We start from the raw sequence: 27,734 nt of genomic DNA, 5'->3' as shown, positions 1-27,734 counted from the left end.
CTCCTCATTCCTTACCTTATCAGTTCACCTAATTTTCAACATTTGTCTATAGCACCACATCTCAAATGCTTCGATTCTCTTCTGTTCCGGTTTTCCCACAGTCCATGTTTCACTACCATACGATGCTGTACTCCAGACGTACATCCTCAGAAATTTCTTCCTCAAGCTAAGGCCGGTATTTGACATTAGTAGACTTCTCTTGGCCAGAAATGCCTTTTTTGCCATAGCGAGTCTGCTTTTGATGTCCTCCTTGCTTCATCCGTCATTGGTTATTTTACTGCCTAGGTAGCAGAATTCCTTAACTTCATTGACTTCGTGACCATCAATCCTGATTTTAAGTTTCTCGCTGTTCTCATTTCTACTACTTCTCATTACCTTCGTCTTTCTCCGATTTACTCTCAAACCATACTGTGTACTCATTAGACTGTTCATTCCATTCAGCAGATCATTTAATTCTTCTTCACTTTCACTCAGGATAGCAATGTCATCAGCGAATCGTATCATTGATATCCTTTCACCTTGTATTTTAATTCCACTCCTGAACCTTTCTTTTATTTCCATCATTGCTTCCTCGATGTACAGATTGAAGATTAGGGGCAAAAGGCTACAGCTTTGTCTTACACCCTTCTTAATACGAGCACTTCGTTCTTGATCGTCCATTCTTATTATTCCCTCTTGGTTGTTGTACATATTGTATATGACCCGTCTCTCCCTATAGCTTACCTCTACTTTTTTCAGAATCTCGAACAGCTTGCACCATTTTATATTGTCAAACACTTTTTCCAGGTCGACAAATCCTATGTAAGTGTCTTGATTTTTCTTTAGCCTTGCTTCCATTATTAGCTGTAACGTCAGAATTGCCTCTCTCGTCCCTTTACTTTTCCTAAAGCCAAACTGATCGTCACCTAGCGCATTCTCAATTTTCTTTTCCATTCTTCTGTATATTATTCTTATAAGCAGCTTTGATGCATGAGCTGTTAAGCTGATTGTGCGATAATTCTCGCACTTGTCAGCTCTTTCCGTCTTCGGAATTGTGTGGATGATGCTTTTCCGAAAGTCAGATGGTATATCGCCAGACTCATATATTCTACACACCAACGTGAATAGTCGTTTTGTTGCCACTTCCCCCAATGATTTTAGAAATTCTGATGGAATGTTATCTATCCCTTCTGCCTTATTTGACCGTAAGTCCTCCAAAGCTCTTTTAAATTCCGATTTTACTACTGAATCCCCTATCTCTTCTAAATCGACTTCTGTTTCTTCTTCTATCACATCAGACAAATCTTCACCCTCATAGAGGCTTTCAATGTATTCTTTCCACCTATCTGCTCTCTCCTCTGCATTTAACAGTGAAATTCCCGTTGCACTCTTAATGTTACCACCGTTGCTTTTAATGTCACCAAAGGTTGTTTTGACTTTCCTGTATGCTGAGTCTGTCCTTCCGACAATCATATCTTTTTCGATGTCTTCACATTTTTCCTGCAGCCATTTCGTCTTAGCTTCCCTGCATTTCCTATTTATTTCATTCCTCAGCGACTTGTATTTCTGTATTCCTGATTTTCCCGGAACATGTTTGCACTTCCTCCTTTCATCAATCAACTGAAGTATTTCTTCTGTTACCCATGGTTTCTTCGCAGCTACCTTCTTTGTACCTATGTTTTCCTTCCTAACTTCTGTGATGGCCCTTTTTAGAGATGTCCATTCCTCTTCAACTTTACTGCCTACTGCACTATTCCTTATTGCTGTATCTATAGCGTTAGAGAACTTCAAACATATCTCGTCATTCCTTAGTACTTCCGTATCCCACTTCTTTGCATATTGATTCTTCCTGACTAATGTCTTGAACTTCAACCTACTCTTCATCACTACTATATTGTGATCTGAGTCTATATCTGCTCCTGGGTACGCCTTAAAATCCAGTATCTGATTTTGGAATCTCTGTCTGACTATGATGTAATCTAATTGAAATCTTCGCGTATCTCCCGGCCTTTTCCAAGTATACCTCCTCCTCTTGTGATTCTTGAACAGGGTATTCGCTATTACTAGCTGAAACTTGTTGCAGAACTCAATTAGTCTTTCTCCTCTTTCATTCCTTGATCCAAGCCCATATTCTCCTGTAACCTTTTCTTCTACTCCTTCCCCTACAACTGCATTCCAGTCACCCATGACTATTAGATTTTCGTCCCCCTTTACATACTGCATTACCCTTTCAATATCCTCATACACTTTGTCTGTTCATCTTCAGCTTGCGACTTCGGCATGTATACCTGAACTATCGTTGTCGGTGTTGGTCTGCTGTCGATTCTGATTAGAACAACCCGGTCACTGAACTGTTCACAGTAACACACCCTCTGCCCTATCTTCCTATTCATAACGAATCCTACACCTGTTATACCATTTTCTGCTGCTGTTGATATTACCTGATACTCATCTGACCAGAAATCCTTGTCTTCCTTCCACTTCACTTCACTTCACTGACCCCTACTATATCTAGACTGAGCCTTTGCATTTCCCTTTTCAGATTTTCTAGTTTCCCTACCACGTTCAAGCTTCTGACATTCCACGCCCCGACTCATAGAACGTTATCCTTTCGTTGATTATTCAATCTTTTTCTCATGGTAACCTCCCCCTTGGCAGTCCCCTCCCAGAGATCCGAATGGGGGACTATTCCGGAATCTTTTGCTAATGGAGAGATCATCATGACACTTCTTCAATTACAGGCCACATGTCCTGTGGATACACGTTACGTGTCTTTAATGTAGTGGTTTCCATTGCCTTCTGCATCCTCATGTCGTTGATCATTGCTGATTCTTCCGCCTTTAGGGGCAATTTCCCACCCCTAGGACAAGAGAGTGCCCTGAACATCTATCCGCTCCTCCACCCTCTTTGACAAGGCCGTTGGCAGAATGAGGCTGACTTCTTATGCCGGAAGTCTTCGGCCGCCAATGCTGATTATTTATCAAAATTTAGGCAGTGGCTGGGATCGAACCCAGGATCGAAGACTTTTTTTTTTTTTATTATGAATCAAAGATGCTACCCCTAGACCCCTAGACCAAGGGTCAGTCTATCACCTACTAAAGCAGAAAAAAATAGGACTTCATATGAAGTGTGGACATGAAAGAAGCCAAACCAAAACAACTTAGAAGTTTTCAGAAGCAGGCTATGGTATAGGAGGAAATGGGACTTAAAGACTAAGAAGTATCTCTGTGTAGCCTACCATAAAGATTCAAAATTTACTGATTTGCAAGTTCATGAATAAGAAGATACTGACTGGAGATGTCGTATTCCTTGAGAATTATAAATATGAAATGAAAGATAGTCGGAAGGAGTGTACAATCATTTTATTAACTTCATCAAGTTTAAGAAATATTTATTCTGAAAAGAAACAGAAACTGGAGTCGAGGAAGAAGAAGATTGCCAAACATATAAATAGATTCTATGCCAATGAAGTTCTGGCAGATGAAAAATAGGAAGAAAATATTTAAAGATGTTCTTCTCAAGCATCTAAAGAATACCATGGTTATGAAATGTATATAGCCCAATATTTTAATGATGAACATACAACAGTTGAAGAGGCTATAAGTGGTATGAATTCTCAACAACAGAGTCTCCATTGTTGAAAAGAGAACTGCAGTCATTTTCTCAAAGTGATACTTTCACATGGGCTGAAATGGAAAAAAAAGTTACAGGCATAATGAGTGTTCAATGCAAAAAATTCTGACAGATCAGCATCAAAATACAATACATGACTTTTAGTCAAGGAATATTCACAAAAAGAAGGGATATTCTGCAGAGAAATATTTTCACCAGTGGTAAAATATTAATAATTTGGATATCTTTTAGCAGAAGAAAGTTTACTAATGCACCACATAGATGAGAAAACAGCTTACTTAAATGGGAAATTAGCGAAAGAAATATGTGTAATCCTACCAGAAGAAGGTAGAATATTGCCTAAAAAAAAGTAAGATTAGTTGACTGAAGAAAAGGCAAGAAACCTTGCTAAAGAGGGGTATGAAACAACCCAAGGCAGATACCAATATCTATTGCAGAAGCAGTGAAGACATCAGAGTAATAAGCTATGTGAGTGGATGACTCCTTCATTTGAACAGTTGTAAGAGACAACCCAAAACCAAATTTAACATATATGACCTGGAAGAGGTAAAGCAGTACTTGGATCCACAGATGGTTGCAAAGAGGACTGTAGAAGAGTCATGCATAAACTAATAGTCATACACATACAAAGTTTTGACAAAAAAATTGGTATCACAGACTACAAATCTGTTCCGACACCTATGGAACTAGGGGCTGAGTTAATGACCAAGAAATTAAGTGGCAAGTGCAATGGAAATGTGGAGTACTATATTTTGAGGCAGTAGGGAACTTTCTGTATCTGTCACAAACTTGAAGGAATGATATCACTTTTACCACAAATGTTGTAAGGATATCCCACAAAAGCCCAAGAGAGCAACATTGTAAAGCCTTAAAAAGGATATTTAGATATTTAAAAGGAACCATGAACTATAAATGAAGATATTGTAACAGTGCAAATGTAAAACCTGAGGGCTGTAGTCATGTGGACTGGAGAAGTGAGTTACAGAACAGACATTCCACTGCTGTGTGTTGTTTTAGATTAATGGGAGGACTTATATCCTGGGCCTGTACAAGACAGATAGCAGTAGCCCTGAGCACTATAGAAGCTGAGTGCTTTACTTTATCACAAGCAACTCAAGAAACATTGTAGATCGGGATTCTAATGTGTCATGTACAGCCCAAAATCAGTATGGAATGTGCCAAGATTTTCTTAGCCAAAAATTATGTTTCTAGTGGCAGAACCAAAAATATCAATATAAAGCACGGTTTTATAATGGATCATACACAGACATTAAAAAAAGTTTTGCATCACCCCTGTTCCCAGAACTCCTCAAGATAGACATTGACTGTGGATATTGTATCACAGACACAGTCCCTTTGACGGTTCAGAGATGTCACTAAACCCACCCACAGAGGTAAACAACCAAGCATGAGCAACACCTATTAGACGGAGGGGGTCCGACAGCTGATCAGTTCCAGTGATTCCACCAGGAAGGAGGTACATGGCTCGTGTTGTCTGTAGTTCAACCATGCCTAGACGGTCGATACCACAGTTCGATCATGTCCGCAGTATTACTTTGTGCCAGGAAGGGCTCTCAACAAGGGAAGTTTCAAGGCATCTCAGAGTGAACCAGAGCAATGTTGTTCGGATGTGGATGAGATACAGAGAGACAGGAACTGTAAATGACATGCCTCGCTCAGGCTGCCCAAGGGCTACTACTGCAGTGGATGACTGCTACCTATGGATTATGGCTCGCAGGAATCCTGACAGCAATGCCACCATGTTTAATAATACTTTTCATGCAGCCACAGGATGTCGTGTTACAACTCAAAATGAGTGCAATGGGCTGCATGATGCACAGCTTCACTCCCGACATCCATGGTGAGGTCCATCTTTGCAACCACAACACCATACTACGCGGTACAGATGGCACCAACAACATGCTGAATGAACTGTTCAGGATTGGCATCATGTTCTCTTCACCGATGAGTGTCACATATGCCTTCAACCAGACAATCATCGGAGACATGTTTGGAGGCAACTTACTCAGTCTGAATGCTAAAGACCCAATGTCCAGCAAGTGCAGCAACATGGAGGTTCCCTGATGTTTTGGGGTGGCGTTATGTGGGGCCAACGTATGCTGCTGGTGGTCGTGGAAAGCACCTTAACAGCTGTATGATACATGAATGCCATCCTCTGACCGATTGTGCAAGCATATCACAGCATATTGGCGAGGCATTTGTCTTCATGGATGACAGTTTACGCCCCCATCGTGCACATCTTGAAATGACTTCCTTTAGGATAATGACACCACTCGACTAGAGTAGCCAGCATTTTCTCCACACATGAACGTTATTGAACATGCATGAGATAGATTGAAAATGGCTGTTTATGGACAACATGACCCACCAACCACTCTGAGGGATCTACGTCAAATCGCCATTGAGGAATGAGACAATATGGACCAACGGTGCCTTGATGAACTTGAGGATAGTATGCCAGAACGAATACAGGCAGCATGCATCAATGCAAGAGGATGTGCTACTGGGTATTAAAGGTACCAGTGTCTACAGCAATCTGGACCACCACCTCTGAAGGTCTTGCTGTATGGTGGTACAACACGCAATGTGTGGTTTTCATGAGCAATAAAAAGGGCAGAAATGATGTTTATGTTGACCACTATCCCAATTTTCTGTATAGGTTCCGGAGCTCTCAGAACGGAGGTGATGCAAAACTTTTTTTGATGTGTGTAGATCAGAGTGTCATAATGTAAGACACAAGTAATAGCACAGCCACCAAAGACAAGAGATTATTAACCACATTCAAGTACATACAAGCATAGTACAAAACAAATCATTAGAACACATCTGACAGCGAGCACCTGCTGCACTGTCCTAATATAGGGAAGAGCTCCGGTAGATGGACAGCAAGTGCCATGCCGTGTGTACAAGTCACAGGCGACCTCTGGTGGCTGGCTGGTGCAGATGCTGATGGTGTACTGTTTGAATGTAGCCCACTGGTGGCCACGCCCATGTTACGTATCCAAGTATGATGGATGTACAGATTTATAGCACCTGTCCCCCCCCCCCCCCCCCTCTTCCTTTAGGAATGGACACTTCACTGATGCTGGCATCAGGACAGCTATTAACAAGTCCATGACATTTTCAGTGGGCACTGCAGGTGGTGACAGTGGTGATGGAAGGAGATTCCGGGCCAGAACAGGTGAGAAGAGGTGGAAGTGGTGCGGCCATGGACACACATGGCAGTCACCTCCCATGAAGTATCAGAAGCGAGGACAGGTGAAGAGGGTGCAGGAAGCATTTTACTCCTCTAGAACCTTGACGTAGCAGAACTGTGCTGATGGGAAAGGTGCTGGCTGTTCAGGAGGGAGTATCAGGAATGCAGCACTGAGGGACCCAGTGGTGCCAGTCCAGCCAACAGCAGAAGCGCAGATGGTGGTGGAGTGTTGTGGGAAGAGCCAGCAGCAGGCGTAAGGGCACTGGATCCCAGAGAAGAGCCAGGAGGCAGAAACATCCACATGGAAGGCAGGTCCACCACTGCAGCAGGAATAGTCACAAGATGAGGACAGGAGGCACTGAGGGAGGAAGCAGAGGTGACAGCAGCAGACACGCAGGCCTTGTCGAGGTGCAAAGATGCAGCTGATAATGATGGCATGCCACTGTCAGCCAATGTTGGGCACTACACAGGTAGTGGCCACACCAGCTGTGAACTATACCCACAATTCATTTCATTTGGCAGCCAAGCCCCCATGCCAGGACCAAACGGCAACGAGGGTCATGGCAATGGATGTTGGTGAGGCAGCATAAACAGATGGAGGAGGGTGGGGGTTGGTGACTACGGAGCACCTCAGCTGGGTTCCAGGATAGTGCATTGGTGTTGACATGCTGTGAAGTAGGGTGAAAATGTATCTCATAGTTGTAGCAATACAGAAGCAAGGCCTAATGCTCGATATTGTTTGCTCTCTCATTCGCCAACATAGCAGGAAGAGTAAAAAATTAAACTAAAGGCTTCTGGTCCATAATGAGGTGGAATTTAGACCTATACAAAAATAAATGAAACTTTTTGGGGGCATAGACAATAACAAGCACTTCCTTTTCAACTCGGGAGTAGTGCTCCTGAACAGAGTTAAATGTTTTTGGTGCATAAGCTATTGGACACAGGGAACCATCCTCATAGCGATGTGTGAGAAAGACCCTGAGGCCATACTGGGAGGTATCTGTAGCCAAGACAAGGGGCTGGTCAGGATGGGAGGTAGCCAAACAAGGAGCAGAATGTAATTTAAATTTCAAGAATTCATGATGATGTTCTTGAGATAGTTGATGCTGCCCTGTAACGGCCATTGTAAACTGTTCCAAAAAACTCTGAAAAATTGCAGGGGTGCTAGCCACACCAAATGGGAGGCACTGATATTGGTGCAGCCCGAAGAGCCTGTTAATCACAAGGAACCTGAAAACAAGCTTAAGATCAATCAATTTTAGAAAAATCAGGCCCCCAGCAAGTTTGGCCAATAATTCATTCTAATGGGGCACAAAGCTGATTATTCAGTTTTTTTATCAATCATGAAGGGGGTAGACCACTCACTTCATCTAATAGGCTGGATGACCCTCAACAATGTCATGTGTCCAACTAGGATTTCACATGTTCACGCAAGGCCACAGGAATAGGACATGCTTGGAAGAAACACAGCCTACCATAGATTTCAAAGTAATGTGGGCCATAAAATTAGTGGCACAACCTAACCCATAAAAAAAAAAAAAAAAAAAAAGAACTCAGAACACAGAGAATTTAACTGCTATAAGGGACCAGGTCAGAAACAAGATGCACACTGCACTTGCAATAGAGAACTCAAAAGCATTAAAATCATGAAAACCAAACAAATTGTTGGTGCCAGTTTCATCCACCCCCCAAAAAAGTCAGAAACAAACTACTGATTTATGCACAGTGGGCAGTGCTATGTTTGCCAAAATTGGAATATGCTGCTTGTTGTAGCTCACCAGCCATCGAGTAGCAGGAGACAACACTGGGGATCCTAAGTCCACATATGTTTGTGAGTTCAGTTATGTCACAGCTGCACCAATATTTGCTTATAGCTGGAGCTGTTTGTCCATCACTCACACTTCAATAAATTGTTTGTTGATATGTATAAGTACTGGAGACATACAATTAACATCCACATCCTTATCTGCAGGAGAAGGCTGGGAATGACACACAGATGCTTCATGTCCTTTGTTTCTGTAGTTGTTGAAGGTCACCCAGCACTTAGGGCATGTGGCCATGTCATGTTGCATAACACAGTATGGACGAGTGGGAGCACCAAGTACTGCCATTGCTGTGGTTGTAGTTGTTGCTGTTTGGCATGTTGTTGTCTGCTGCAGCAGAGAGGCTGCATTTATACTACTGCCACATCCCTCTCCCCCAAGAACTAACTGACACCGGATCACCAGGAACAGAAGCCACCCTGGCGACATCACAACAAGCCTCAGTCTAGTCACCACCAGTACAGGACACCTCAAAAGACTGGGCAATATTCAGCCAAAGATGGATGTTTGCACTGCAGTGCCATTGACACACCTTGTTGGAAGCCAACCAAGTGGACCATAGAATTAGCACAAGAGTCATGGGGATTGATAACAAACTGACATTTGCAACTGATGTCATGGAGTTTGGCTGCCCAAGCCCAGTAGGGCTGTTTATGACAATGATAAAATCCTACATGTGCTGCAATGATGTGTGTGCATTTATAGTGATAATTTGACAACAGCTTACACATTTTGTCATACGAAAGCAACACAGGTTCCTGGTGCAGGGCTAACTGGCACAACAACTGGCAGATCTGAGGAGAAATCCAAGAAAGGAACAACGCCTTACACATGTTAGCATCAGTGACACCAAAAGGGAGGAAGTGTTGCTAAAAATGCTTCCCATAAGCATTCCAGTCTTCGGCTGCACTGTCATAAGGGGGAAATGGCACTGAGTATGCTGACAGCATGGGAGCTTGCGAAGTCAGTGTGGTTGAGAAGTTTGTGATAGTAACAATAAGAGCCTATTGCTGCTTGAGGAGAGATTTGAGCACTGCCTCTGCAAACTGAAGGAACAACCAATAGACTGAGCACACAGGTGTGAATACCACAATCATCTCCAATTGTGTCATAATTTAAGACAGTGTGGCCACCAAAGACAAGAGCTTATTAATCCACATTCAGTATAGGAACAAAACAAAGCAGTAGAACACATATGAAGATGAACACCTGGTGTGCTATCCTTAGATAGGAAACATCTCTGGCAGACGGCAGAGCGGGTGCCGTGTTGTGTGCACAATTGACAGGTGACCTCTGGTTGTCAGCCTGTGCACATGTTGATGGCAGACTGCTTGAATGTAGTGCATCAGCAGCAGCCACACTTGCAGTGGGTATCCAAGTATGATGTACAGGGATACAGCAAAAAGTAATATTGAGGCAGACTATTTATAAACAGAAGAGATGTAGGCTGATCTGTTAAACAAGCCCTTGAAGAAGCACAAATTTCAGAAGATTCTGAAACAATATGGTTTGACTTGTGAAAGCAATGTCTGAAATCTATGTCCAAATGGGGGAGTTGAGGACATTTGAACAATATTATGTAAGTATGTGTCAGCAGCAAAGTCTACTGCAGAGAATGTAATAGATCTCTCTGACAGTGCTGTGTTGTTTTGTTAACACAGTCTTATGAACAAGTTCTGAGTTTTTGAACATTAAAACATAGTTTTCCTTATTTCTGTAAGGTAAAATTCAGAGTTACTTATTTCATTTTGCTAGTTCTAACTATAATGGTCTCTAACAGACAATTCTGCTCCAGATATCAGTGTGATGAAATTAACACTGGAGTGTACATTTAGAAACATGTTGGAAAATACAGGAGGACAAGTGTTGACATCCTGCAGCAAGTCCTTCCTTGTAGAGGAGTTTTCTCCAGATCCATTATGAAGGTCTTCCAACATGTCGCTAGTAAGCATACATGCAGCATGTGGCAATATACCCTTGAATTCTGTGCTATAAATCCACCATTACACTACCTCTCCAATACTGTGACTTTGCTTGCAGAAAGAAATTAGTCCTTTCAAAATTGAAGACATAGAGCTTCAGCCAGGGAAGTGTGGAACTATGACTGGAAATGTGGAACGACGAACAGCAGAAGTCTTCCAAAAATAGGGGAAGAACTTCCTGAATTTTCATTTGTAGAGTAGATCATTGACATTAAACGGTAGTTGAAATTTCCACAATACAAAGTATTGAGGGAATAAATCGCAATATGGAGAAAGAAATCAATATCTAACAAACTAAAAATGCAGCAGAAGCAATAGGGCATATATTAGTTTAAACAGTCAAGTTAGAAGTTAAGAGATGAAAAAAAGTTGAGAAAGAGTTGTCTTTTGGAGAACCTTGTTTACATACCATCAATGATAGTGATAACTACAGAATTCAAGTAATGCACAATAAGGAGCAGCACATCTTCTAAGAAAACCAATTTATAGTTAAGACTTTCAGACTGACATATACCTCCAGCCTTGAGTCTTCTGTCTTCTGAGCGTGATCTTCCAGGCAATACTTTGTTGGCATTCTCAACTTCTTCAGAACTTGTTCTTGTCAAAGGAAGCTTCACTGAAAGGTATAGATCAGCTTTTGACTGACCAGCTGCAACATGAACATTGAACATGGTCATTTATACTTTCTTTGTAACAGACATGCTTGCATAAAAATTTAGAAAAAATGTGCCTCTGTTATTTGTCAAGAATGTAATACTTCTAAAAAGTTCCTTACTATTTAAAATTATTAATCACAATTCATTTCATTTCTTTTCTTCTTTCACATAATTATGATCTGAACAAAAACAGCAATACACAAAATTCATTTTCTTGAGACTTTTGGAAATTATTTGACAAGTTGCAAAAGAGTATGTCAACAGCCACGTTATCTAATATTCTACCAGAAATCAAATAAATGTTCTGCTAGTTACAAAACTCAAGAGTACACTTAGTCCTTTCAATTAATCTTTAGTAAACTCTTTCAAATTTTGTGCATTAACAAGTGTTTAAAATCAGGTTTCATGGAACATGAACTGTAGACTCACAAAGTAGTAGTGTAGCTCATTTAATTATTTAATGGCAATGCAAATATCCTAAGACTAGAGAAGTTATATTACTTCATATGTCTTTTCATGGTTCATAGCAACAACATTTTTCAGCAGAGAACAGAGTAGTCCTTTCCTACGTGCCTGTAATAAAAAATAGATTCATTATGTTAGTGCATATGTGTAATGCCTGCGTTCCTTCAGAAGACCAAATACTAATACCTTCTCAAACTATCACCTCTATTTTTCAGTGGTTGCATAGTAACCTCATGTAAGTTCACATACAGTCAATTAGCACTTTCATCCACAAATAAACTAGTATCCAATAATTTGGCATAATTCAGAAATGATAAATTTGCACCAAGATCCCCTCAAAAACTGGATGGGCTATCTGTGTTATTAAGGAGATTTGTCTGCTCAGTAGCACATTAAAATATAATGAAAAGCAATGCATTAGACCCACAATTTCTTGCCAGTGCTTGCACATTTGTTGTGAACAGAGCATAATTTCATGGTGAAGTTTACAAAGTAATGTCACAAATGTCTTGTTTGGCATCTCTTTTGTAGGGTACAATTTTCAGATGCAATGAAATAGATCACACAGAGGTTGCAATAATGTTGTGTACGCCACACCATCACCAAAAGTAACCACATTAGAACAGCATCAACCTTCAACCTTAGTAACATGATGGAATCTAATAACAGCTACAGCGCAATTGTTGCATAGCTTATAGCTTCCTCAGGAGTTGTACTTTCACAACACATTGTGTAGGAGACACTTGGAGTTGAGTTATGTTTCTTCATTTCAAGCCTTTGGCAACATCACATACTTGACTTTAGCTACACAGCTCAAATGCAGAATATGATGCACAATTTTTGACTAAAATGCAGAATATGGTTCACAATTTTTGACTAAAACACAGAATATGATACATAATTTTCCATTAGAGTATCACCTTTCTTTGGTTTACAGTTTTAACTGTATTGTATTCTTTGCCTTATTTACATACCTATATATAAAGAATGTGACACAGCAACCTGTTTTTCATGTACTTTCTGTTCATAATGATTGAGAAGAGCAATTACTGTATGCCTGTGAGTGAGCAAGGTGACCCAGTGAAAAAGGAAGGAAAATGTATTCCGGAGGACAGCAATTCAAATCCCTGTCCAGTCTATCACATTTAGGTTTTCCATTATTCCCTAAGTCAAATACTGAATGGTTCCTTTGAAAAAGGTATTCCAATATCCTTTCCAAATATGGGCAAGTGCTCCATATCTAATGACCTTGTCATCAATGAGCTGTTTAACCTTCCTTCCTTTATGTATAGATGTGCACTCACATGTTTCTAAATATGCACAAAATTAGATGTCATAGTCTTTTGTAGTGCCTATCATTATTCCATCTTGGTTTTTCCATTGTTTGATTTTGCAGATTTCATCATTACTATCATGATTACAACATTAGTTAAGCAGTCAAGTTGTTTTCTTGACACACTTCTTGTTTGTATGTTATTTCATGCTGAGTGTTGCTGCACAAACACACCTAAATTAAGCAACAAGTCCTGATATCAACTATGTCTTTCACATATTGATTTTAATTGTAGCTGATGATGCTCAGGGGGAGTCCATATGCAAAATATACAGTCAGAGGTGATTTGAAATGGAAAACACCTGTCATATTTTGACTGTTGTATAAAAAATTTTGAATCGTTACAACCTGTACTTTGATTTGTATAAAGTATTTCTGTTATTAGCAATTTTATTTTTAATGCCCTGATATGTTAATGAACTTTCTACATACATCCTGAAAAAAAGTTATTATCACATCAACTTTTTTAGAAGCACCATATAAAAAGGAAACATTATGCTGTTTGATTTCTATTTCTGCAGAATAAACTTATCAAATAACTTCATTTATACAATGATAAAGTACTCACCAATACAGGTGTACTTTCCACTGTCAGTGAACATTATGTCATGTATTTTCAGTGCTCCTTGTTTAGTAACCTTATATTTCCTAGAGGTTGTTATCTGTGTGCTGTTCTTTTCCCACTGTATTTTAGTCCTGGAAATAATGAGTATTTGGTCAATGAAATGCTTCAAACAGATAAAGAGCTGCAACATAAGTAAACAAATATTAAAGGACTCTGATCACGAACTGCTTTACGTTTGCTGTCCATACTCGTTCCAGTTCATGTCACTTTGCAACATTTTTTAAAATTTTATTTTATTTTTGTTTATTTAGCCATCCGTGGACATTTTAAAATGTATGGATGTTGTCTGTTTGTGTACATTCATATATTTATACAGTTACACCTACGTATTTACTTGACGTGACTGTATCAGGCAGCACATCACTAATACTGAATTATTTTATCCATTTTGGGTGGAGAACACAGAAGCTGTTTTCGCAAATTACACTGTAGGAAATGTGGCTACCATCCAGAAATTTTCTTGAAAGTATTTTGTTATACAGTCACACGCCTGAAACTAGTAATGGTATAATAAATTAATTTAAAAAAAACTTATGGCTGGTTGTAGTACTCCTACAGCGTAATGTACTAATACTGTAGTCGAACATCATTGGATTGTTTTTCAAACTCATCTGCATTAATTTGCATTTTTTAAATTTACAGCAAGCTGAAATTCATCACACCAAACAGAAGTTCTAAATCATTGTATAGCCTCCTACAGTCACTTAACAACAACAGTTTCCCATACACTACAGTGACATCAGCAAACAGTTGCACAGTGCTGCTCACTGTATCCATCAGATCGCTTATCTATTTAGAGAGCAAGAGCAGTTCTACCACACTTCCCTGGGACACTCCTGATGAACACTTGTCATCCAAGACAATGTACTGGATCCTATTACTTAAGCTATCTGCATATCAACTGGCAAGCATTCGTCATGTGCACCCTGCTACCCAAGTATCTGCATCCTCTTTGTAGCGCACCCCTGACCTATCGAGGGAATCCTACAATTATCCACCTCATAATGAACTCCAGAAATCTTCAGCCAAGACCATCAAAGAATCAACAGAACCTCTGATTGACACCTTGCACTCACCTCAAAACCAAAAGACACCAATCACTTCTGGGTACAACATTGCTAACTGGTTTCTCCCATTGCATGCCACAAGCAAGGCCAGCAGTTTTCATCACTTCTGCCAGCTGCCCTTAGGAACCAAGGATTGTCTCCAAACTAGAAAGAGTGGCTGACAGGAGTCACAACTTGCAGGTGACTGTGTCCTGCACTCTCAATAGCCACATGCAGAGCCTCCTCCACATATCTACTGAGACCTCTTGGCAGACACACTAAGTGTGCGTTGGACTTATTTCCAGCCCTGGACACTATTCCCCTAAGGAGCTCCATAACACATGTAACACTAGAGCTCCCAATAATTAGCAAACCCCAACTCATGCACTTTCTCAGACCCTGTTTGGAGAAACAGTCACATGTCCCCTTGTAGGGTGGATGGGTGAAGCCACATGATCAGTCCTCCCTTCGACACGCTGCCTCAAGCGATGTGCACTTGTAACTACTTGTTACGCACCATGTCATGATTGTGGCCCCCTGCGCTGGAAGGTACCCCACCAGCAGAGAAAAGAGACAAACAAGTGACATTTGAGGAGCCTTACATGATGCACCCATCACCACATCACTGCTACACCCCAAGGCAACAGCCTGTAGATGGTTGACTATTGTCGACAATGTTTTCAGTACAATATGCACACTCCATTTCTCCAGCCTACTACTAAGTTTGATTGAAAACAATGGGTAAAAAATAAATAACAGCCAAAACACTTGTCTTTTAAACAATGTTTTGCATTACCAAACTTCATTAAAAACATAAATGCAAGCTACTAAAAGACACTGACCCTGTCACTGACATTAGTTCATTGCATGCTGGTTGACAAGCACTCCTCTGAAAATTGGTAACCTCTTCTAGTTGATGTTTAAGGATATTCAACAGCAGCTAGCACATGAAGAACACAAACTGGGCAAATATCCTCATTTGGGCCAATGTAATGGTGGCAAAGATCCTAAAGAATGCATAAATTGTACTGCAACATCATGTTCTGTTGTATTTAATTTAATGATTATCTCTGAAATATTTACAAGCTACATACACTCCTGGAAATTGAAATAAGAACACCGTGAATTCATTGTCCCAGGAAGGGGAAACTTTATTGACACATTCCTGGGGTCAGATACATCACATGATCACACTGACAGAACCACAGGCACATAGACACAGGCAACAGAGCATGCACAATGTCGGCACTAGTACAGTGTATATCCACCTTTCACAGCAATGCAGGCTGCTATTCTCCCATGGAGACGATCGTAGAGATGCTGGATGTAGTCCTGTGGAACGGCTTGCCATGCCATTTCCACCTGGCGCCTCAGTTGGACCAGCGTTCGTGCTGGACGTGCAGACCGCGTGAGACGACGCTTCATCCAGTCCCAAACATGTTCAATGGGGGACAGATCCGGAGATGTTGCTGGCCAGGGTAGTTGACTTACACCTTCTAGAGCACGTTGGGTGGCACGGGATACATGCGGACGTGCATTGTCCTGTTGGAACAGCAAGTTCCCTTGCCGGTCTAGGAATGGTAGAACGATGGGTTCGATGACGGTTTGGATGTACCATGCACTATTCAGTGTCCCCTCGACAATCACCAGTGGTGTACGGCCAGTGTAGGAGATCGCTCCCCACACCATGATGCCGGGTGTTGGCCCTGTGTGCCTCGGTCGTATGCAGTCCTGATTGTGGCGCTCACCTGCACGGCGCCAAACACGCATACGACCATCATTGGCACCAAGGCAGAAGCGACTCTCATCGCTGAAGACGACACGTCTCCATTCGTCCCTCCATTCACGCCTGTCGCGACACCACTGGAGGCGGGCTGCACGAAGTTGGGGCGTGAGCGGAAGACGGCCTAACGGTGTGCGGGACCATAGCCCAGCTTCATGGAGACGGTTGCGGATGGTCCTCGCCAATACCCCAGGAGCAACAGTGTCCCTAATTTGCTGGGAAGTGGCGGTGCGGTCCCCTACGGCACGGCGTAGGATCCTACGGTCTTGGTGTGCATCCGTGCATCGCTGCGGTCCGGTCCCAGGTCGATGGGCACGTGCACCTTCCACCGACCACTGGCGACAACATCGATGTACTGTGGAGACCTCACGCCCCACGTGTTGAGCAATTCGGCGGTAGGTCCACCCGGCCTCCCGCATGCCCACTATACGCCCTCGCTCAAAGTCCGTCAACTGCACATACGGTTCACGTCCACGCTGTCGCGGCATGCTACCAATGTTAAAGACTGCGATGGAGCTCCGTATGCCACGGCAAACTGGCTGACACTGACGGCGGCGGTGCACAAATGCTGCGCAGCTAGCGCCATTCGACGGCCAACACCGCGGTTCCTGGTGTGTCCGCTGTGCCGTGCGTGTGATCATTGCTTGTACAGCCCTCTCGCAGTGTCCGGAGCAAGTATGGTGGGTCTGACACACCGGTGTCAATGTGTTCTTTTTTCCATTTCCAGGAGTGTATATTGGTGCTATCAAATTTTCTGCTCTCACAAAGGATTCCTTATCTTAGCCCCATATTTAACATGGGCTCCATGTCACTACCAATACACCATGCTTCCACATTACCTATGCAGTTTAATGGCTTATAGTTATGGAAACTTCAGTGACTGATTATCAGGCATCATATTTGTAGCATATGGATGTGTATTCATTAAACAGGCTGAAATGAGCCCTCTAAAGGGCATAACTTAGAGTATAAAGGTATAAGATCATAATAATATAATAGAAATTATTGTTGTGAATATAATAGAAAGAAACATTACACATGGGAAAAACATATATAAAAAAAAGATGCAGTGACTTACCAAACGAGAAAGCGCTGGTAGATAGACACAATAAAAAACACACAAACACACACACAAATTTAAAGCTTTCGCAACACACAGTTGCTTCATCAAGAAAGAGGGAAGCAGAGGGAAAGACGAAAGGATGTGGGTTTTAAGGGAGAGGGTAAAGAGTCATTCCAATCCCGAGAGCGTAAAGACTTACCTTAGGGGGAAAAAGGGACAGGTATACACTCGCACTCACACACATATCCATCTGCACCTATAAAGACACAAGCAGACATATCTTTTTCCCCCTAAGGTAAGCCTTTCCGCTCCCGGGATTGGAATGACTCCTTACCTTCTCCCTTAAAACCCACATCCTTTTGTCTTTCCCTCTCCTTCCCTCTATCCTGATGAAGCAACCGTGGGTTGCAAAAGCTTCAAATTTGTGTGTGTGTTTTTTATTGTGTCTATCTACCAGCGCTTTCTCGTTCGGTAAGTCACAGCATCTTTTTTTAAGAAATTATTGTTGAATACAATTAAAGACTAAAAGGTGTAATCTGTTTCTCAAAGTGATGGGGGGCATTATTAAAAGCTAAGGAGTGTACCAATAGACTAACGTGTGTTGGCACTACATTATAATTTCAACACAGAACAGTTTTATAAATAGATTTGTACAAACACAATAGCAGTGGGTGGTGGAAGTGTGTGAAGAACTGTAAGCGTATTGTGAACACAATCCAATGGTACAGCATGGAACACTATAGTACTAAGCATAGTAAACTAAAATATTAAATCAGGAGGACTGAAAACAATTTAACAGCTTTGTTTAAACTGGTCTAAGGGCCTTAAAACAAGAAGGGTGTTTGGAAACTGACAATGTGTTATGGCAGTGTAGTAACGGATGGACAAAGCTGTGATATCAGACTGTGTGTAGACAGTGAGATTGAATGAACTATCAAGCAATTGAGAACAATGACCTAGAGTTGAAGTTATTAGTGGTCTGTGTGATGTAAGCCACTGCATGTATACATGTAAGGGTAGCTAATGGCAGTGGAAGGGCCCATCCAACACCCTTGCAGACACTCTGCATTGCAAATTAAACCCTTAATAGATGCAGGAATGATTCATAATTGTTTTCTTTTGAGTAATGTATTTCTCTCCTAAAGACTGCATTTGATAAATGTGTCACATTTATGTTTGTGTGAAATGTCACTAGATGTGTATTTATACCAGTTCCAGAAAATGATTTGTTTGTATACTATTTGGATGTGGTATAATGGGGCACAGAGTTATCACATTGTTCTCTCAGCTGTTGTCAACTTTGCAGATTTCAGAGGCCCTACATTGCATTCAAGTAGCTCCTCATTTGACCTCACGAGGCTAAGTGCTCTCTGTTCCAGTCCTCCCACCAAGGAACATCACTGGTAATACTGAGAACTGACCCCAGGTCTTCTGCAATACTGGTGAAATACATATCAATGAACTATGGAGGCAGACACTCAAATTAACAGTTATACTTGCATTGACTTTCATTAAAGTATAAGTGAAACAGCAGTTTCTTAATTTTTGACATGCACTACCATGTTTGTATTAAATGTTCTGCCCTTTACAACCTCGGAATGGAAGGGAGCTGGAGATGTTCTGATGCTTTTTTCTATATGAATATACTAGCAAATTTCAAATTATTATTATTATTATTATTTTTTTTTTTTTTTTGGAACTTCTTGTCCTCTTGAGTAATCATGCCAAATGATGCTTTACTAAAAAAAAAAGCACTAAAATTTTCAACTTATTACACAGCCTCCATCTGGTCACTTCAATTAATTAACAACAATGTTGTGGGCATGACTGTTTCAAACAAAACAATCTCCCATTCCTTATGAGCTTTTACCACTCACTGGTCCTCTGCAACCTACTTTTAAAGTCTCAAGCCTTCCTTAACTATACTGCAATAAACCTTGGTTCCTACTCATCTGAGTAACCCCACCTTAAAATATTTCTAAGGCATACTCCAACCATCACAAACTTCAGATCTACCAATTATCTGTTTATATAATGCATAATAAATAGAAAACCATAAGTGATATTAAACATGTGAGATATCAACTATCAGTAAATTTTACCTATTATTTTGATAGTTGTACAACCACCACCAAGCCATACCTACAAATAATGCCCATACACATATTTGTCTTCACAAGCAACACACAACATCATGAACAAAACAAGTTAAGAAAAATGAAAGCAAGAGATACTTGCTTCACCACTCAAGTCATCTGTAACACCTCCCCCTTTTCAAAACACTACAGTATTCCCAAGACACATTTACTGTCCACTTGATCTTAATAAGTTTTTCCATTCTTTTATTCTCCATTTCCTTTGAAGGCCCTCCTTTTTCCTCTTTATTACTTACAATCTGTATTATCTCTGTGACACCCTATTGGCATTTTTTGTTGTTTCAACTTTGAGCCATTGAAAAACATAAAAAAATGAAACTGTTTTTCAAATTCTGAATCTTTCATTTTGATTTCTACTAGATAATAGCTTTGGAATTCTCACATCCTTGCCACATTTGTTTCCAGCAGCTGATTCTTAACACTCTGAACTAATATTAAATCAATATCATACAGTATCTGACACTAGCAAACAAAGCAAACATTAGTTTACTATAGGATGGAGGTTGTCTGTAATAATATAATACTTCTAGGTGAACTTTATTATCTTACCTGTTAAACTTCCTCACAGGACATCTGATCTTCACCTGACTTCCTGCAAATACTATAGCTTGGCCACCAATTTTAAGATTCACTTTCTTTTCATTGGCATTTTCCTGGACGTATGTCTTGTTTTCAAGATGTATCTGTGGCTGAATACTCTCTACTGAACATGGTTTCTTATTACATGCCTTTTTCTCAGGCGGTTTGGGGCCCGTGCATTTTGTAGTATGCCGAGGTATGATATTATTTTGTGCCATTGTCTGCTTGCACTCAACAGATCTCGTCTTTGTCCCTCCTCCACATGTGGCTGAGCACTGGAATTGAGGAGACGAACTTGTTGAACAATTTTATAATGACTTACTTTGCAGGAAATTAACTTAATAATAATTTACCAAATTCATTTCAAATAAAGTAGTGAGTTTTAGGAACCAATGAAATCAAGAATACTGCAATATTTAAGTGAGTTACATGAAACTTTGTGTGAGAAATGAAAAAACAAGTTGCAAATTTTGAGGAATTTAGCTACGTTTGTATCTATATATTGGTAGTAAAACACAAAGCACTTATACAATGGACAAAAAGGATGCCTACCATCTTATAAAAGCTTTAAATACAGCTAATTCAAAAATAAATAATTCTTTGGTATTTGTACTTTCATTTAGGGGCAGTTTGATAATTGTGCTTTGTGTAGTCTTAATGGATATGTACTGAGATGAGCCTAGACAGTTGTGTTTGATGCTGTAAAATGGACCACTTATAGCAACTTGCTGACCCAGTGTTGCACCACAATGATCAATGGGCAATGACGACTGATTGCCAATCAGTGTCCAGATTATTACAATAACTGAGGTTACTCTGGTATGTGGCACATGTGAGTTTTGCAGCCAAAGAACCATAACAAACCCATTTTGGCATGAATAAATACTGGCCATACGGCATGGCTGGGCATATGTTGAAGCAGTGAATCACTGAGTCATCTACAGTAATACTGTTGGCCTTAGCTGTGAGGTCACTGCCACTGCTGTAAATGTGACAGGCCCACCTGTCTATCAGCTTCCTGATGAGCTGAACATCACACTCAGGCCTTCCCAGCTACTGAGCTACTGGGGCACTTGCCAGTGCCCGTCACCACCAGTCAGCTGCCAGTCCAGGATTCCCTGGACATCTACACTTGTCATTTGCCACAGCCAGGTGTGGCTCAGTGTCTTGCACTCAGCAGACACAGACACAGACAGTGTCAACCTGCCATATCAGCCCTGACATTTCTCGGCAATTGCCAGAATCACTGACTATGCACGATTGCGCCACATCTGGACCACATTAAGCACAGTGGCAGCTGGAGTTCTAAGACAACAATTTGCTGCCAGGCTCCGTGGGTCAAAGCTTGCCTTCACTACTGTCTGATATGAACCTGACCTGTACTATGAACTAATGGGTGTAATAAAGGTATTATACAGCTTCTGAGTGGCTTCCAGTGCCTGGACCCACCATACTCCACCAGAGCATACACACACCCTCTGCAAGCAGTGTCAGAAGTGGTGATAGAGACTGCAATGGTAGCTTGACATTTTCAGCAGCAAAGGGCAACACAAATAGAAGTATATGCATTCTATAACCATTTATTAAGCCCTTTTATCTGTTGTTCCTCTGTTTCTCCTGTTCCTAATGCCCTTTCTTTTCCATTATGTCAGGTATAGATTCAGTTGTAGTGCCTGGAAGTGGTCCAGGGGCTGAACCAATGAAACCAGTTGTGTGGACACAAGGTAACCTAGCATGTCATGAGGCCCAGAACACTGAATCGCACAATGTAGTATGCTGGATATGCTATCACAGAGAGCATTATAGTAGGCGATGTAGGTAGCATGTTTGGTTGAGATATGAGAGGTACAAGGGAAATATAGACCAATGTAGAAAATAGGCAACTGAAGGCTTAGTTGGTCAACACAATGTAGATAGTAAGCAACTGATGGCTTAGCTGGTGAATGCAGTGTTAATATGTGAATTATAATTTTAAAACTTCTCCAAATGCCTACACTAGAAGATATGTTGTTTGCCAAACACAGAGTGCTTGAGCTGTGTGTGGAGCTTTTCTCTTCCTTCCTGTTGTTACACCACACTTCTCCTACTTGTTCTATTTCCTAGTAAAGTAGTTCCAAACCATGGTACAGCACTGATGAAGTAAAAATAGATCAGTGTCACAGCAGTATCTTATAGTTTGGGGGTTTTCATCTATATATCATGTGATGTTGTCTCAAAACAGTATAGCAGGGAGCTGAGATACAATGGATGTGAGATGGAGCACTGGCCATAATGTCATATCACACCTGGTCCCTCTAAGTTCACTGAGCATGACAGCAGAAAATTTATGTAAGATAACTATCCAAACCAGTGTATGGCATAATGGGGGAATGTATAAGATACCATGGAACTATGATGATGATGATGATGATGATGATAAGAGAATTGTGGAGTATTATAGAGTTGTGTTAAGGCACACAGGTTGTAGCTAATAAAACCACTTTTGTTCAGTGAATATGTCAGAAGTATCACAGAGCTCATGAAACCTGATAAGCTAGATGGGTCTCTCGGGAATGAGAGGTGACAGTTAGGGTTAAGTGCTAGTTCAATCATCAATGGAGATGCAATGGTAGTGACTTTTATCATGGTTCCCCTCTGTATATAGTTCATTTAAAGCTCTTCTATCTGAACTTCTCTGATTATCTTTCCATGGTGTGATGGTAAGGCATAACAGGTGGTCAGGACAGTGTGTCACATGAAGGCTGGGATAACTAGGTCAAAGAAGATTAATTGTCCTTTTAAAGAAGATAATGCATGGAAAAGGGTTGGTGTGAATGTTCATAATGTTAGTGGGAATACTGATATACAATGTCTCACAGATTCCCACAATCCTGGTCTTGCAAGTTGGTTTGAAGGAATATTAATGTCCCAGTGTCATTGAGATCATTGGAGATAGAGCGCAAGCTCAGATAGTTTCAAAGCTGGGCAAGGAAATCAGCCAAGATCTATCAAAGGAACCATTCTGGCATTTGCCTGAAATGGTTTAGGGAAAATGCAGAAAACCTAAACTATGATAATCAGATGCTGATTTGAACTGTTGTTCTCCCACATGCTACAGGATGGTTTGACACAGCTGCCGACACAGAATGAAAATGAGATATGGACTACTCATTTATACAGATTGGGGAGTACTGTTGAAAGCAGTGAGCATACCATGAAAAGGAACTTAAAGCATGTGTACTAGAAGTGTGATAACACATCTCTGGTATTTGTTATCAAGACTAGCACAAGTTTTCAGAGACAGCCTGTGGATGGAACCATATATACTGTGGGAAGATTCCAAATGCTTCGGGGTATCTGCTTTAGCTGCTGCTTTACATGTTGTGAGACAAAGGCTAACCAAATGTGTCATCAATGGACTGTAAAGAATTAATTATTTCAAGATGCCGCAACATTGAGAATTCAGTGGATCAAATTTTTCTAAGGGGGAACGAGTATAACAACATGGGCCTCAGAAAATGGACTCTATGCTGTAAGCAGGTCACCTTAGGCAATACACTAACTCACTGTTGTGCAATGATGCTTGCCAGGCAACATCATGCCTGGATGGTTAATGTAATCAGGGACGTCTCTGGTACGTGACTTCTGCAGCAACAATACCACAACAAACCCAGTCTGGTGTGAATAATACTAGCTGTCCAGCCAAGCTGGGCATATCTCAAAGTAGCCAGTCAGTGAGTCATCAACTTAGCATCAGCCTCCACCATGAGGTCATCGTTGCTTAGCCATCATCCTGACAGGACTGCCTGCCGAAGGGGCCCAACTGCCGCTTTGTGAGAGAGTTGAACTGAGGCCTTCCTACCCAACAAGTCATGGGGGCTCTTGTTAACATTGCTCACTGCCAACCTGCTGCCAGTCCAGGGTTTTCTCACTGGATATCAGTGCCTGTCACTTGCCACGGCTGGGAAGGACTCAGCATTCCACACTCAGCAGACGATGATAGGCTGCTGGGTCCACTCTAACATCGCTCAGCCACCACTGGGACCACTGACTATGCAAGGTCGCACCATGTGCCAAGTGTAGCAGCAGCAGCCTGAGTCCAATTACAATGCTTCACTGCCAGAGTCCATGGGTCGAGGCTCACATTCCTGGAGCACCTGAAGTGGGTCTGAGTTGTACTACCATCTATTGTGACTAATGGGATTATATAGCTTCTGAGCAGCTTCTAACTCACCCCAACATACAATCCTGCACCACATCCTCCGCAGTCTACTCATTTTTTAAGCTAGAGAAGTTTTTTTTTTTTTTTTTTTAATCTAGTTTAATTTCACAACAGTGAAACTGTCTACTCTTTAGATAAGTTGAAACTTAAAAAAGAAATCTTTCTTTAGGTGAGTACCTACTTTTGCCAGAACATTTAACATCAGTTAGATAATGTTAGTGCGTTTGGTTTTGAAAAGAAGCAAGAAAAGAAAAGTATGAATTCTGTTGATATTGAGGTTTTTAGCGATGGAACACAGTGGAAACAAGTTTTTAATGGACCCATGGCTTTGTCTAGAGAACCCTTTCTGTATTAACCCACATTATTTAGGAAAACATAATTGAATGCATGGGGATTTAAACCCTATTCCACTGTGCCACATTGCCCATTGATTTGTGGATGAGTCATCGATACCAGTCAGATCAATGGACATTGTGTTCAGGCTTGAAGATTGTAGTGCTCTTTGAGTAATAAGACTGGCTCTGGCTGAAACATTCTGTTAAATGTATAAATGCAGAACTTCTTCTAAACTTGCTCAACAGATAGGGGAAATCACAACTGTTGTTACTGATGTACTGCCTTGCACACAATTGCATTACACTTGTTCCAGATCAGGACGTTTCTGATAAGAGGGTACTTGTACAACTAATTTCAAAAAGCGTTCAGTGTAGCCAAAGCACCATTTGTCCAATCACTGTGAGTTTCAGTATTTTCACTTGGCCTTTTTTATGGTAAATGTTTCTGAAACACAGAACTCTGGAATAACTACAGACACAGTTGCAAAAATCAGCAAGAAATCAAAACAGGAAACTTGTATAGTACAATCATAATAAATATAGAATTTATACTAACAAAGAGATAGAGGGGCTGGCCAGTACTTACCTCAGCTCAGTACAGCCAATAGATACACATAAAACAGAACTGAAAATTTACGTTCCTAGCTTTCGGAACAAATGTTCCTTCATCGGGGAGGAGAGAGGGGAAAGAAAGGGAAGAAGGGAAAGGAGATTCAGTTACTCACAACCCAGGTTATGAAGCAACAGGGAAAGGAAAATAGGGAGGGTAGCAAGGATGGAGGCATGGTTGTCAGAGGGGAGCCAAAGATATTCTACTGTAAGTACTGTGCCAGCTTCAAACCAAAGAGGATGCATACAGAAGTAAAGAGGTATATAGTATAAAGATAAACACAACTATGTAGGATGAAAAGATGCGTGAATGGCTAAAGAGGAAAGGGAAAGAGGAGAAGACTGAAGAGTGAATGGGAGTGAGGTTGTTTAACGTAAGTTCAGTCCAGGGGGATGGCGGGATGAAAGGATGTGTTGGAGTGCAAGTTCCCATCTCCGCAGTTCAGAGGGACTGGTGTTGGGTGGGAGAAGCCAAATGGCACATACGGTGTAGCAGGTTCCTAGGTCCCTAGAATTATGCTGGAGGGCATGCTCTGCTACTGGGTATTGGGCATCTCCTAGACAGTCAGTTCGTCTGTGTCTGTTCATGCGCTCAGCCAGTTTAGTTGTTGTCATGCCGATGTAAAAGGCTGTGCAGTGCAGGCATGTCAGTTGATAAATGACATGTGTAGTTTCACATGTAGCCCTGCCTTGAATTGTGTATGTTTCACCAGTAGCGGGGCTGGAGTAAGTGGTTGTGGGGGGATGCATGGGGCAGGTTTTGCAGCGGGGTCGGTTACAGGGGTAGGAACCGTTGGGTAGAGAAGGTAGTCTGGGAATATTGTAGGGTTTAACAAGGATGTTACAGAGGTTAGGGGGGCGACGAAAGGCAACTCTGGGTGGTGTGGGGAGAATTTTGTCAAGGGATGATCTCATTTCAGGGGTTGACTTGAGAAAGTCATATCCCTGGCGGAGTAATTTGTTGATGTTTTCGAGGCCAGGATAATATTGGGTGACAAGGGGGATGCTTCTGTGTGGTCTGGGGGTAGGAGCATTGTTGTTGGATGGGGAGGAATGTATTGCTCGGGAAATCTGTTTGTGGACAAGGTCTGCAGGATAGTTGCGGGAGAGGAAAGCACTCGTCAGGTTATTGGTGTAATTCTTGAGGGATTTGTCACTGGAGCAGATACGTTTGCCACGAATACCTAGGCTGTAGGGAAGGGAGCGTTTGATGTGGAAAGGATGGCAGCTATCAAAGTGAAGGTACTGTTGTTTGTTTGTGGGTTTGATATGGACAGAGGTGTGGATGTGAGCTTCAACAAGATGAAGGTCAACATCCAGGAAGGTGGCTTGGGTTTTGGAGAAGGACCAGGTGAAATTCAGATTCGAAAAGGAGTTGAGGTTATGGAGGAAATTAAGGAGTGTTTCTTCACCATGAGTCCAGACCACAAAGATGTCATCTATAAACCTATACCAGGCCAGGGGAAGCAGCTGTTGGGTCTTCAGGAAAGCGTTGAGGGATGAAGTAGTGAGGGCAGCAGAGGATCAAGTAGGTAAAAAGACGAGGGCTAGTAGAAATCCTTGGGTACCAGAAGAAATACTGAATTTAATTGATGAAAGGAGAAAATATAAAAATGCAGTAAATGAAGCAGGCAAAAAGGAATACAAACATCTCAAAAATGCGATTGACAGGAAGTGCAAAATGGCTAAGCAGGGATGGCTAGAGGACAAATGTAAGGATGTAGAGGCTTATCTCACTAGGGGCAAGACAGATACTGCCTACAGGAAAATTAGAGAGACCTTTGGAGAAAAGAGAGCCACTTGTATGAATATCAAGAGCTCAGATGGAAACCCAGTTCTTAGCAAAGAAGGGAAAGCAGAAAGGTGGAAGGAGTATATAGAGGGTCTATACAAGGGCGATGTACTTGAGGACAATATTATGGAAATGGAAGAGGATGTAGATGAAGATGAAATGTGAGATACGATATTGCGTGAAGAGTTAGACAGAGCACTGAAAGACCTGAGTCAAAACAAGGCCCCGGGAGTAGACAACATTCCATTGGAACTACTGACGGCCTTGGGAGAGCCAGTCCTGACAAAACTCTATCATCTGGTGAGCAAGATGTATGAGACAGGTGAAATACTCTCAGACTTCAAGAAGAATATAATAATTCCAATCCCAAGGAAAGCAGGTGTTGACAGATGTGTAAGTTACTGAACTATCAGTTTAATAAGTCACAGCTGCAAAATACTAACGCGAATTTTTTACA

General features: G+C 41.3%; 1 protein-coding gene across 1 annotated transcript in view; it reads right to left on the bottom strand.

Moving 5' to 3' along the window:
* Positions 1-27,734, bottom strand: part of LOC124798414 (protein madd-4-like) — a 473,991-nt gene that overhangs the window by 107,512 nt on the left and 338,745 nt on the right. The window contains exons 12-14 of the mRNA XM_047261811.1: positions 20,311-20,615; positions 13,657-13,784; positions 11,149-11,283 (exon numbers count right to left, since the gene is read on the bottom strand). Of these exons, the coding sequence (XP_047117767.1) occupies positions 11,149-11,283; positions 13,657-13,784; positions 20,311-20,615 (568 nt within the window). The remainder of the gene's footprint in view (positions 1-11,148; positions 11,284-13,656; positions 13,785-20,310; positions 20,616-27,734) is intronic.

The sequence above is a fragment of the Schistocerca piceifrons genome, chromosome 5 (genome assembly GCF_021461385.2).
Source record: "Schistocerca piceifrons isolate TAMUIC-IGC-003096 chromosome 5, iqSchPice1.1, whole genome shotgun sequence".
Classification (NCBI taxonomy): domain Eukaryota; kingdom Metazoa; phylum Arthropoda; class Insecta; order Orthoptera; family Acrididae; genus Schistocerca; species Schistocerca piceifrons.
The sequence above is the reverse complement of the archived record's forward strand: the minus strand, read 5'-3'. Positions and strand labels throughout refer to the sequence as shown.